Source organism: Chelonoidis abingdonii, chromosome 1, assembly GCF_003597395.2.
Source record: "Chelonoidis abingdonii isolate Lonesome George chromosome 1, CheloAbing_2.0, whole genome shotgun sequence".
NCBI classification, from domain to species: domain Eukaryota; kingdom Metazoa; phylum Chordata; order Testudines; family Testudinidae; genus Chelonoidis; species Chelonoidis abingdonii.
This window is the reverse complement of record NC_133769.1, coordinates 90,932,682-90,947,073: the sequence shown is the minus strand read 5'-3', so window position 1 is coordinate 90,947,073 and position 14,392 is coordinate 90,932,682. Positions and strand designations below refer to the sequence as shown.

At 39.3% G+C, this 14,392-nt stretch overlaps 1 protein-coding gene across 1 annotated transcript in view; it reads left to right on the top strand.

Moving 5' to 3' along the window:
- The window catches only part of ANKS1B (ankyrin repeat and sterile alpha motif domain containing 1B), a 786,862-nt gene that overhangs the window by 425,431 nt on the left and 347,039 nt on the right, over positions 1 to 14,392 (top strand). Inside the window, exon 13 of the mRNA XM_032788573.2 lies at positions 12,442 to 13,022. Coding sequence (XP_032644464.1) covers positions 12,442 to 13,022 — 581 coding nt within the window. The remainder of the gene's footprint in view (positions 1 to 12,441; positions 13,023 to 14,392) is intronic.

Here is a 14,392-nt window from a genome sequence, read left to right as displayed (position 1 = left end):
GTAACAGTGTCCTTTGAGATGTAGTTCCACATGTATTCCATGACATGCATGCCTTCTTCATTACTACATAGTCCTATGACACCTTGATTCTGTGGTGGCAAAGAAACTGAGGGCTGGTTCCACCTCTTGTGCCTTTTGGTGGGGAGACATGAGGGGCTCCAAATGCACAGTCATGGCCCCAACAGACACTGCTGGCTAAAGGAATCTAATCTTGTATGCATGGGATGCATGCATACCAAGAGTGAAATATATATGGACAATGCATCTTTAAGAACCATAGCCACTGTTGGATAAGTAACCATTCTTTTAGAGAACTTACTCTTTTTGTCCAGAGAATCAATATATTTTAGCCAAATTCCCTGATGATATATTTATGTAGCTTGATGGATTTTCTTAAGGTAGATTAGAATTTTAACCATCTTTAGAGAGTTTCTGCATAGTTGCGCACATTAGATTTCATTTTGTCTTCCCTACACAATGCTTCATAGCCTAGGGGAATGTACAGTGAGCAGCAAGTCAAAAGACTGATTTCCACTCCCAGCTTTCCAATGATACATTTTAAGCTAATGTTTATGGATATATGTAAATTAGCTAATTAAATTTGCATAAAATATCACATGGAGTTGCACAAAATTTGCAGCTATGGATACTGTGAAAAATGTTGGTATTTTGGTAATATTTTTATGATTCATATGCACACCTCAATTTCCCTCTGTGCTTTGTACTGCTATGTACTGAGTGTAAAGGGAAGGGAGGAAATATTTGACTCCCATATCCATCTGTTTGGAGACCAGAATCATTAACAAACTGAATAGAGCCTATGAATGTGAATGGAGGATTTGGAAAAGACAATAAAAACCTCAGTGGCTGGGACATTCACATCTAGAAACAATAGTTAAGAGGAGGAGGTTCCCTCTACCTTTCTGCAGGGAAGCAGAGCAAAGGCCCTGAGCTGGAAAACAAAGGTGGAAGGTGTCAAGTGTCTGTGTTAAGAACTGGGCTCACAGAGGCATTCTGGAGACAAAGGGGACAGAGACAGTAGGGATGGAGCACAAGGAAGCAGGGAATGAAGAATGCCCTGTATTGTACCTGGCTTCTGCCTTTCTCCTGCTAACCCAAGGACTTTCAAATTCTGTATTCCAGGTAACTAATTAATTGTTACCTTGTTTCTAAAAGGCGGATTGGTGTTTCTGCAGATACTGACTGAGAGCATTGTGCCCTGAAAAGGTGGGAAAAGTCTCTTGCAGGAGTCTGGGGTGGCTGGACTTGCTGCAGGGAGCCACAGAGAGAGAGAGAAGCATTTCTGGTGCCTGAAGGCCCTGTTCTGGTGTTGTACAGGTCATGGGCCTGTTCCTGTGGAGATCCTTGGGGTCCAGCATACTAAAGGAGTGCTCCCATGAGACTGGTTAAAGGTGAGGGTATAGACCAGGGGTAGGCAACCTGTGGCACGGGTGCCGAAGGCGGCACGCGAGCTGATTTTCAGTGGCACTCACACTGCCCAGGTCCTGGCCACCAGTCTAGGGGGCTCTGCATTTTAATTTAATTGTAAATGAAGCTTCTTAAACATTTTAAAAGCCTTATTTACTTTACGTACAACAATAGTTTAGTTATATATTATAGACTTATAGAAAGAGATCTTCTAAAAATGTTAAAATGTATTACTGGTACGCAAAACTTTAAATTAGAGCGACTAAATGAAGATTCGGCACAGCACTTCTGAAAGGTTGCCGATCCCTGGTATAGACCAAACCCTGTGAATCTGTGACAGGTCTGAACATATAAAGGAGGATGTAAGACTTCTAGACCCCAGCCTGAAACCAGTTCTGAACACTGTTGGTATAGAGACATCTTTTGTGCTGATGACTTTATTTTCTGCTACCTACCAAAAGTCAACTGGTAAGAGAAATGTCTTAACACTTCTTGGCACCAGAGAAACCTCTAGTTAAATGAAACCTTTTAGATTTGAGGCCTTATTTGTTTCTAGTTCTTAGAGGGGGTATTGATTCTTCTCTTGCCTGCCTTGTAAACATAACATAAGAGGAAACAGCATGAGGTGAGAGTCCATGCCTCATTGACCAATCACACTCTTGGAAAACTTGAGATGCTTTCATAAACCATGGATCCAAGGCGAACCTGAGCTGATTTGGAAACCTTAGTTCTGGCTTCTTCAGCTCCGGTGGTGTCATCAGCTGTCCAATTCCTAGGACAGTGGGAGGCTCTCTTCTTCTGAAGGTCATATGAGATCATCAGCTGTGCCATTGGCGTGATCTGGTAGAAACCCTCTTTTTGATCTGGAGGGGATGAGCAAGACTCTTGTTCAGTAACTTGGTTCTGGGAGCCATTTAGGTGGGCCTTGTCACCATTTGGGATGTACTTTGGGGCTCAGTTAAGCAGCTTTTGGAGACAAAGGAGCTTCAGCCTCCAGGAGGTACATGTTCTTTCTATTCAGAGGATTCTCATGCCTCTTGGTGCAACCCTTTGGAGATTCTTTACTTGCCTTCAGATTGACCTTTGGGATATGTGACCATATTAGCAAAAGCCTCTCAGCACCTCTCTACTTGGAGGAAGACTTATTCTTTATTTTCATTTGTTGTGTGATGATGGGTTAAGGGGCAAATTCACTGGACTTCACTGGATCTGTTCACAGAAGAATTTGGTCCCAGGAGCATAAGTTGTCCACACTGGTATGCATCATTGGATTGATTGTTAAGTGCTACTGACCTTTCTTCCTCCATTGCTATTCTCTGATGCACTACATCATAAAGAATAACCTTCAGTCTCTGAACATAACTGCTTGCTACTCAACCTCTCTCCCACAAGCAAGACAAGCTGACAGAACTTCTTACTGCATTTATACTGTGTATTAACTTTCTGCAATATATGCATAATATTTTGCAACAATTTTCACTCATTTTGTAGATATTCTCACAAATTTGCAAAGAAAAAAATAAATGTTTCCTCTTGCTGTAGTGTAGAGTTGAGCTACTCATTCAAACGTTAGCATCAGCAAGTTATTGAAATGTATATTTCTCATGGGTGATATTGTGCAATATTTCATCTATCTGAAATGATGTGAGTTGTGATGAAATCCATGCACTGGATATCCAAAACTAGCTTTATTTCTATGTATCAGTGCTTCTTAAACTGCACTATAATGTGCTTGTTCATGATCTGCAGAATATTACATTTTGAAAAGCAAAAAATGAGGGCTTGTGGTGCTGGAAAATGAGACGGGGTAAAATACATGACAGGGCATTGTAATTATAATTATTCCAGAAACAAACATCATAAACCTAGGAAATTTCAGAGTTATGTTTAAAAGTAAGAAATACAAACATATTGCAATATGGAAATTCACAGTTGGGATGCCCAAGCAACCTTATTCTGCCCTGTAGTGACAGGCAACAGACCATGACACGGGGGGAGAAAACCAAAGGTGTCTTTAAAAATCAGTTTAATCTAATTCAGGACCACAAATGCTAAAATGCCTTAATCATAATCATATGGTTATTGCATGGTATCATTAATTTATTAATGACAAATCATTTTTGTATCAATATTGAGGTTTCATATGTGCACATTACAGGGCAGACTGCCATGTTGCCAGTGTTGTGAACTTGTAGGGGGAACACAGATACACAGATTCCTTGGGAACCAGCCTGTGATTGCTGTGTATCTTAGCCCATCCATATACTGATCTTTGCAGACTGAAAGAGCTATTGACCATGACCTTTGGCTATTCCACAGTGATATTGAATCTTGCAACCAGCAGGGGCTATGTGACAAAGCAGAGACTCCATAAAGGCCACACAACTGTGGGAACCAGAATGCCCTTTCCATGTAGTTTTTCATCTGAAGGGGAATATCTGGTCCAAAATGTATAGTTTTTTGTGTAGTTTTTTTTAATCTTTTGCCAGCATGCATACCTTAAAGACATTAATCTTTTACCCTCTCTGTAACATTAGGGCTGCATTCTTTGACCAGCATTTGTCCATTTCATATAGATGCATCAGTGCACTGTGGCATGTAGGTGGAGTTTTTGTGTGAAGTCCTGTCCATCCATTATCCTTATGCTGCTGCCCTTATCCTTCCCCAGTTTCTCCAGGGAAGAAAATTCCTGGCTGGTGGCAGCGAGATCAGATCCAAGCTGGTAATAAGCTTGGGGGAGTTTCATGCTAGCTTCTCAGTTTATGAACGCTAAGGTTCAAATCTGAGTAGGAAGCTACGACATGGTGGCAGAGGTGGGATGTAAGAATACAGAAGCCAGTAGGAATATTATTTTTATTTTTCCCTGCTAGGGGTTTTTAGCAGAGAGAAAGGGTTTGGTTTTAAAAGGAGCCAGAGAGAAATTTTTTCTGTTTCTCTTCTGCTCAAGTTTGGCTTGCATTTTAAGCAAGGAGACATTAAGGTGACATTAAGGGTCTTTTGTTAAACAATAGCACTCCCATTGAGAGTTAAGTACCCAGCAAACACACACAGGTAAATAAACTGGTTTGACATGTCGTAGCTTCCTACTCAGATTTGAACCTTAGCGTTCATAAACTGAGAAGCTAGCATGAAACTCCCCAAAGCTTATTACAGGAATGGCTTGGATCTGATCTCGTGCCCGCATGCGCACCAGCCAGGAATTTTCAGGGCCTGACTCCCTCTTCGGCTCCCCAAATCTTCTCTGGGACCCAAGACTCAGAAACCTGAGTCTCACCCAAAGGAAAACACCTCCCCTTGTCTCCTCTTTATCTCATCCCAGCTCCCCCTCCTGGGTTATCCTGGCGATACTGTACTTAACTCCCTAAATGCAAAACAGGGAGGGCAATTACCTTCCCCCCTCCTTCTTCCCTGAGGCTGTGCATTCAACCTAGTCAAGCTAACACAAGAGATTTCCCCACTCCCTTGGTTCCTTAGCCTTAACCAGAGAAAACCTCAAAGGTTTAAAGAAAGCTTTGTATAAAAAAGAAAGAAAAGACATAAATATCTTCTGTATCAAGGTGACAATTATACAGAGTCAATTGCTTAAAAGAAATATGAATAAAACGCTATTCAAAAGAGATACAATTTAAACATTCCAGCACCACACATTAATACAAAACAAAACATATAAAGCTATTTAATTGTTTTGCTACCTTTGTACTTACAACTGGGAAACTGAAGATGAGAAGCTTACAGATAGAAAAAGATCCTCTCTCATAGCTGAGAGCCAGACAAAGACAAAGAACCAAAAAAATTCCCTCTCCTGAGCTTTGAAAAATCCGGTTTCCTGATTGGTCCTCTGGTCAGGTGTTTGGTTCCTTTTGTTAACTCTTTACAGGTAAAAGAAACATTAACCCTTAGCTATCTGTTTATGACAGAAGTCCTGTCCATGCATTATCCTTATGCTGCTGCCCTTATCCTTCCCCAGGCTCTCCAGGGAAGATTTAATACTTCATGAACCTGAACCCCAATTCTGAGCCCCTTTTTAGGGAATTGTGTAAAGTAATTCTATTTTTTGTTTGTTTGGTTTACCTTCAAGACCATTCAAGGCAATTTTCTCATTAATATTTATTCACTGCATGCTCCAAAATATGGTAGGCTCTATAAATGGCACCAAAGTCTATGGTCTGCTAAGGCCACTTTGCACTTTATGCAGCACAAAGTGGCTCTAAACATACCAGAGATTTCCAGTAGAGAATTCCTATTCTGTTGGAGAAATCTCCACTGGCACAGAGCTGGCAGAGAGCACAAAGCTGACTTCTTCATCAGCCATCCTTCCATGCCTAATGTAGAAGAATCAGGACAGGTTGAGAGTGTATCAGCGATGGGAAGGAGCATTGGGGAGCTGAGCTCTGCTGTACTCAATCTGCTGCAGGATCTTTCCATTCTAATTTATGCTGGGGCTGGGCAGCCCTGAGTGAGTCTGGGTATAACTCGAACATATTGGAGAATCAGGGTTATGGTCTGTACCCCAAAAAGCAAAGTTTAGAGAAGACATGACTAGGAGAAAACAAATTATAGGGAGGGATTGTGGGAAGAGAGGACAAGGGTTACTAAAAGAAGGGCATTGAGCAGCTTTCTAGAAGAGATGATCTAGCTCAACCAGAAATTATGGTCTTAATGCAGAGGTTCTATGCGAAAGTCTATGGTCATGTTATGCAGGAGGTCAGATTAAATTATTATAATGGCCCTTTCTGGTTTTGAAATCTATGAATCTAGGGATGTCATGAACAGATCTTGAAGATGAATATAACTCTACAGCACATTTTTAACTGATTGATTTTATCGGTAATTTTTTTTAAATGACTGAGTTTATTTTCTGTAGTAAGGGAAATGATTTTTTGTGTGGAGAAGAGATGCTACTAATTTATTGGACTAAAGAGCAGGAGAAGCAGGGAAGGATAAACAGGGAGGTCAGTGATGCAGAGAAGATGGTCATGAGTAGGGCCCTACCAAATTCACAGTCCATTATGATCAATTTCACAGCCGTAGGATTTGAAAATTGGTAAATTTCATGTTTTAAAATTTTAATTCTGAAATATCATAATGTTGTTACTGTGGGGCTCCCAACTCAAAAGGGGACTGTGGGGAGGTCACAAACCTGTTGTAGGGGGGTCATGGGATTGCCACCCTGATATCTGTGCTGCCTTTAGAGCTGACAGAGTGGGGAGGAAGGGACGTGGAGCTATCTGCAGCTGGGAGAGATACCCAAGAGCAGCCCTGCAGGGAAAGAACAAGTCCTGTCCTGCTGCAGCCCTGCCTGGACTAGCAGCTAGGATCCCCCTTTGCTGGGGCACTCCCAGCAGCACAGGGAATATTGGACCCAACTCTATAAGTCTCGCTGCAGGAGCCTCTGGGTCTGCTGCCCAGTCCCAGAGCATCCTGCAGCAGGTGGAGGCACCCAGAGGTGGGTCTAGTCCCTCCATCCCCCTGACCGCTGTGCAGGGGATGGATAAGTCCTGTCCCTCCATAACCCAGCCAGAGCTGGGAACCCCTTTTGCTGGGGCACTCCTAGGAACAAGGGGACATTGGATTTCATGGGGAAGGGTTTATTTCATGGTTATGGTGCATTTTTCATGGCCGTGAAATTGGTAGGGCCCTAGTCATGAGTGATGAAAAAGAGTACTAATACATACCAGAAGGATAAAGACAAATGTCAAGATGAGGCACAAGAGAAAAATGGTGGCAATAAATGCCATTAGATAGGTGTCAGTAGTGACCCAGTAGTTAGGTGGAGGAGTCCAGTCAGGTGCCAAAGTGCAACTAAAATGAAGGTTAAAATGAGGTGGGCTGGAGCAAAACAAAATATTATTGGTGCACTCTGGGGGACTTAAGGGCTTGTGGTGTCCGTGGCATTTGATATTTGTGTATATAGCATTTTGGGGCACTGAGAGTAGATTCCCTTGGAGTCAGGTTCCTTTGCTCTAGTGGGAGAGTTTGAGGTAACGCAGCTGCCCATTGCTGCTCCTTATTTGTGTTTCTGTTGGTAACTAGAGTTTCACAGTAGAAAAAGTACAAGCTTGTGCCATATCCCTTGTTCTTGATAAACTTCTTAATAATCACATTACTGCATCTCCCATGCAGATCCAGTGTACCTAGCTATAACATTTACTAGAGTGAGAACATATTGCAGCACTTCTTTAAAGAAATCTGAAGCTACCACATTGCCTTCAAGTAGCTGGCACTTGTTCAGAGCACTGTTGTCTGCCGTATGAAGTAATGGGTTGTTGTTCTATTGATTTTCCATTTTAGAGCTAAAATACTGGAAATTTGTGACTTTATCTGGCTTATCATTGTATTTTATCACCTTGAAAATACAAGTGATATCACTGACATGCAAAGTACCCCAGTATGTCAAAGCCAATTTTTTTGCCAAACAAGCTGTCATTCGCCTACCATCCTCCTAAGCAGGTGGCTCCAACTTGCATAAATATGTAAGAAAGCACAAGAAAAGCTCACTGGAAACACTACTAATATCACTGAAATTGGATTGCCGGGTTTGTCAACTGAGTGATTATATGGAATTCAGTGCCGAGGATACAGTTTTGGATAGCTATTACACATGTGCAGAGTATATTGCTAAAAGCATCTTTCCAGATCAAACACAAGCAGAATTTGAATAGATTAGAAGCACAGGTGTCGTAATTTGGTTGTTACCATAGCTATACACAAATCTCTAACAGCGGATTTTTATTCTACATTAGAAACCCTTGCCATGGCAACAACAGTGCTTGTTAAAGATGTAACTTGGTAGATAGAATGTATCCATTACATTTTTGAACATTTTTCCTCTCTCTTCACCCCTATTAATAGGAACTACTCTTTTGCTAAGTCTACTTCTGTTTTGAAATGGGCATCTCTTGGGATGCAAGTATGAATAAGTCAGTTATAAAAAGTCAGAATAGGAAATTCACATAATGTGTTTGAATTTAGAATACTCCTGAACTTTGTTTAATAAATTCTGCAGTCTCTGAGTGAGATTCAGAATGTTGTGTTAGTCTGATGAGGTATTTGTAAGTTACACCACTCAAGCAGTGTAAACAGGAAATAGTAGTTAGCCAAAATCCATATTTGTACCACAGGAGGTGTACTGTGGTGCACCCATGTGTAAATAGGTGTTTAATTGCAAACTGTTGTTTAAATCAAAAGCTGCTTGTATATACCCTAGTGATACCAGCAAAATAGCAATATGAGGCTGTGAGATAATGGCAAACCTAGATTATTTAGTGTCTATAAATGGAAATATGTTCTAAAATGTTTTACATGCACTGCACACACAGTAATATCATGGACACTTCCATAACCAAGGCAGTCAGATAGGCAGACAATACATGCACTGCACCCAAGAATAATGATAACATCAGAGGTGCTGAAATAAATACACCTATATGTATTTTTGCATTTCAGACATTGTTCATGACTGTAAACTTGTGGAATGGCACAGCAACATTAAAAACAATATCCTCTTCATAAGCAAGATCTCTTCCTCAAGGTTTTTTCTTCAGGGTTAGAAAGAAAAGAAAATAGTTTAACATAAACAGAATTCCTCCAAGTGAGATTCAGCTGAGGAACTCAGCCTTCTCCAAGTATTCTCTTTCTTGGGTATCCCAAGGACTTGCTCATATAGATCTTTCTCTGAGTACCTGTGCAAAGATAGGGAAGGCTGGGCTGGTAATGGTAACCTTCTGACAAAACAATGCCTTTACTTCAATGCCAATTAAACAGGTTGAAACAACAATTAAAGATAGTTATAAAATACTGAGTGAAGACTGACGAGCTTTAGAGGTGCCTAAGAAAACTAGGGCATTGAGCACATTGGGAAAAACAATTTTAACTGTTCATATATGAGATGGATTTAAAATTAACTGTAACCATTCAAGAAACAACTCTAGGCCTCTACAGACAACTCCGTGAAAACACCTTTTCAGTGCACAACCTCAGTCAAAAAGCAGGGTGGATTGATTTAAAGCAGCAAACAGGAAACCTTGATTTAAATTGCATTTGTACTTTTTAGTTATTTCCCTGAAGTAAGGTTGATTATCATTAGTTGGAAACCATTAAAATGTATTGATCTGCAACTAAACATAGCCTTCACACAAAAGTTGGTGCTGCTCTTTGCTAACCAGGAGGATACATTATTTCTGTACACATTTATTTAAGCAATTACATGAATTTAAAATTAAGAATCTGAATAAAAGTAAGTTTGTTTATATTAAGTTAGAAAGTAGTGAATGATGCATTTCTTATTTATAATGATTAATTTTTACTTATGATTTGTATTCTGCTCGGTTTGGAAACTCAAATGCAAAATAGCATATTTTTAAATTAAATAAAACTACTTTAGATATGCTGGATACATATGTTTAAAAATGTTTTGCATTTAAAATTGATTTATTAAACAAAGGAAGTATTATCTGTAATTAGTAAATTGAACTGATTGTTTCCAGTCACAATATTTTTCAAGCTTTTAAAACTAGTAGATCTCATCCTCTCAAACCCAGTTTTTATTCACAGACTGGAAGAAGAAAACAAGCGTTTCTGATTTTTCAACTCCCACTGTTATCTTAAATTTGAATCAACTAATCATTGAATTGAACTACATGATTTAACTGAAATAAAGAAAATATTCTCTCTGTACCTGCGTAAGAAGCTATTGCTGTCAAATCTGGTTTAGCACTTCAACAAATTCTGATTTCAAATACTTAGTGACTTTCTTTAAAACTTGGTTGCAAACATGTATTGCTTAATATTATTTCTGTATTTAATTTAAATAGATTATAATAAGGGTTTAGGTCTTAACATAAGTTGTCAATTTCAAATTTATTTTTAAATGGGTTAATTTAAAAAATAAATAAATCTGTATTTAAATTTAAAAATTGATTTTTAATTTTTTATTCTATAATCGATTTTATCCACCCTGAAGAGGGGCAAGCAAAATATTAGTATGTATAAATAATTGGGATAGGAAATAATATGTAAACTATCCCATTTTGAGCATCCATTGTAGGTATAGTCTAGAATACTGTGTCCAATTTTGGTCATTCATCCAAAATAAGATTAAATAGAAATAGGAGGGCTTTCAAGACAAATGATAATTATGAAAAGCTATGGAAAGACATCTTCTGAGAGTGTTTGAAAAAATAGGACTGCTTATTTTGGAGAGAAACAGAAAAGAGGGACATTTTATAAGAGTATTTAAAATAAGGAAAGTATAGAGATATTACATCGGGCACTCCTATGTACCCTCTCTCATAATTCAAGAATGTGGGGATGCACAATGAAGCCAAATGGTAACATTTAAAATTGATGACAGGAAGTACTGTTTCATACAACATATGATTAACCTGTAGAATTTTCTGTGGCTAAATATAATTGAAGCCAAAAGCTCAAAAAAGGGATTTAAAAATCAGACGTTAATATGGATAATGAGAACATCCACAGCTATATTGGAATAACATTTAACGATTTATATTACACCTCATGTTTCAGGCTAATGACTAGCTGTTTTGCGTTCAGAAGAAACTTCCCATATGGGCAGGTTATTCTGTGATTATCCATTACTTGCTTTCTTGTGCTTTCCTCTGATGCATCAAGAATCGACCTCAGAGAGAGGATATTGCACTAGACAGAGCACTGGTCTAGTCCACTGTTGAACTTCCTATATTCCCTGAACAAAATGGCACTAAGCACCCACAATACTGTTGCTATTGCAAAATAATGTATTACACACAAAGAACTGTGTTAAAAGATAAATAAGGTTGAAAGTCAAGCTCTCAAAAGTTAGGAAATGCCAGATTTAAGGTTGCTTCTAGTCTTATCTGTCTTTACCCTCCTTCCTGGCCTCAAGTGGTCTCCCTCCTGCTCCATTCCAGCTGCTTCTCTTTATCAGTCCCAGTTTCCTTCTCTGAGCAATCATAGTCTCCTCCCTCCAGTCACAGTTTCTCTCTCCCACCCACTCTCTCTCTCTCTCTCACCTCTTATCTCAATCTATTCTTTTCCCTTCCCCTAGTTCAGCTCTTATCTCCCCTGCATTCAAGTCAGGCAGCTTCTTCATTCAGGCTGCTTGGGCACCATGAGGGTGTTCCTTGATAGCATGGGAGAGACATGCTCCCCACTCTCACTGGTGGTCCCTGGCCCCACAGTGGCCCAGGATCCAGCATGATCCCTACAGCCCTAGACTGGAGCATGCTCAGTTCCTCTGTATGTAGGGTGCATGAGCAATCTAGTCAGCATTAGGAGTTGTGGGGGCCTGCAGCATGCAGTGAGGATGAAATCTTCAGAGATTTTAGCTGCTGAAATCTGAAATGTCTCTACTGCATATGTGCAAGCTAAGATTTCTTCAAAGGCTCATTTCCTATTCTTTTTTTACAATGGCTGCTGTTACTTTGAAACTCTTCTTGCAAATTTGCAAGAAAAAAAAACAAAATCCAGAACTGTTCTTTTGCTGTTGTCAGGAAAAATGAATCCTAGTTTAGATGCAAAGCTATTAACTAGGCTGTAGAAAGAGTAATTATTGACAGTACAATATCTGTGTCAATCATAGTTGCACATGCATTTTACCACATAAAAGTGTACACAAATAATTTAGTTTATACCAGATTGTATCATTTGTACCTATTCTCAACAGCAAATTTAGAGAAACCATCAAGTTAATAGATTAAAATGAGCATTAGTATCTAACAATTCCCCTTTCTACTAACCTGTTATTTACAGCACTCCCAAAGTGCTCATGTTTATTTTCCAACCAAAGCAAACCAGTTAATCAAATTTATCAAGAAAAAAACAAAGTGCAACTTTCTAACAGATTAATAATAAACCAGTGCATGATGCTATGATAGGAAATATCAAGCTTCTGTTTCCATACATATTTAAGTACTAAAGAGCATAGAAAAAATGTTCCTGTGTTCAGACCAGTATGATTTTTAAAGGTATTTGATGTAAATTATAAACAAAAAAAACCTTACTATTTTGCAGAGAATCTTTGTCAGCAAGAAACATCCACTGAAAACAAGCTTCCCAAAGGACACCCCGCTGAGCAATTTGCTGGTCTACTTCATGGGTCTTCACCTGCATGTGACCCACCTGAAAATCCACTTCAACTATATAGTAAAGCAAACCATTGCAGCGATCCACAGGAAAGCAGTTTAAACAAGAACACAGTACAACAGAGACAGCTACAGCAGGAAAACAACCCTGATCCTCCAGCTAAGAAAAAAAAACCACAAGTTGTAAACAGAACCATATTTCATACTAAAATTAATCCATTAGAAAATCATACATTGGTTGGCACAAAAACAAGAATAGGCGAGCAATGGATTATTACTACTGGGGGATTTGTGGAGCGAGCGTGCACACTTGGGAGGATTCGATCTTTGCCAAAGACACTGCTTGAAATGCATTTATCCAAAAATGTTTCAAAGTCTGACTCTAATCTCATCTCCTATCCACCTAATGGGAAAAATTCAGGAAGCAACTGGAGTGAACCCACACAAAGCCAACAAAATTCTAAAGGAAATTCTGAAAGAACACCATCCTTCACTTCAGAATGGGAAGAAGTAAGTCTTTGGTCACTTTACACACAAACAAATGCATAAAATTGTGAAGAAATTATTCTCTTATCAAAGTTACTGGGGGAAGAAATTATGAAGTCAATATGCCAAAAAAAAAATCCTCAGGGAATGTGTATCGTGTGGTAATACTTAGTGGTTTGACAGCTGGGACAAAATGGAATGCACTTTTGCTCTCAGTGCCAAACACTTAGCGAAGTCTATTGTTTCCATAGGAAATTAAGTCAACCAGAAGTAATCCTGTAACTTTCTGTGATATTCAGGAGAAAGCATATATTTTATCCTACTAAACCTCTTCACTACTGGAGTTTATAAACCTGATAAAATACCTTCACATTGCTGCTCCTCCTTGCTATTTCTATGCTTATTGATTATTTCCATTAGCCCCTTTAGGGCACCAGTTAATGCCCACAAGGGGCAATAGAAAATGGCAGATATGAAAAATCTGTAGATCCCACTTTAAGTGGAACAAAACATGTTGAGTTTCCACAAGCCCTTGCTATATAACACATCCTCTGACAGTCAATTGCCCTTGTACACAGCACTTCATATATTCCTGGTCCTCACAGGAATGAGTGGGTGTTGAAGGGGAGCTGTTCCTAGGGCTGTTTTGATTTGGGATGTGGGTACACATTATTGCTGTTTTTGTGGTGCGATTGAAGGACATTTTGCTGTAGTTTCAAAATTTGATTTAAAGTTTTCAATATTTTTATAGCGTCTTTACACTAATTGTGTTTTTTCCTTACTGCTGTGCTAAGTGTTAAGCATATAAATTGTCCCCAGTAGACACTGAAGTTCCCATCTTATTGTGGTGAATGAGTTGGAAGAGGGGGACATTTGAAATTTTGCAACTGTTGTGTAGCTGCAGTCGCCTTTCTTTAAGAGTAGTCTCTCCCCACACATACACCCCCCATGTCATGACCTATAAAGAAGGCATGAAGGGTGTGGAGGGGTTTGGTTTGGTTTATTTTTTACACTTGTTTTTCAAAATTAGAAATGTATGTCCTGACTTTCCTGGAAGATTCTCTAGTGACTAGTAAAGTGATGATATTGCAAGATTCAAGAGGGTGAAAACTGAGCAGTTGAGAGGGGAAGGCCTTTTAGTCCCTGTTTAAAGATTCTTTTAAAAATAATATTATCACCTATTTGATGTCAATGACTGACTAACATAGGGTATGTCTACACTACGGGATTATTCCGATTTTACATAAACCGGTTTTATAAAACAGATTGTATGAAGTCGAGTGCATGCAGCCACACTAAGCACATTAATTCGGTGGTGTGCGTCCATGGTCCGAGGCTAGCGTCGATTTCCGGAGAGTTGCACTGTGGGTAGCTATTCCATAGCTATCCCATAG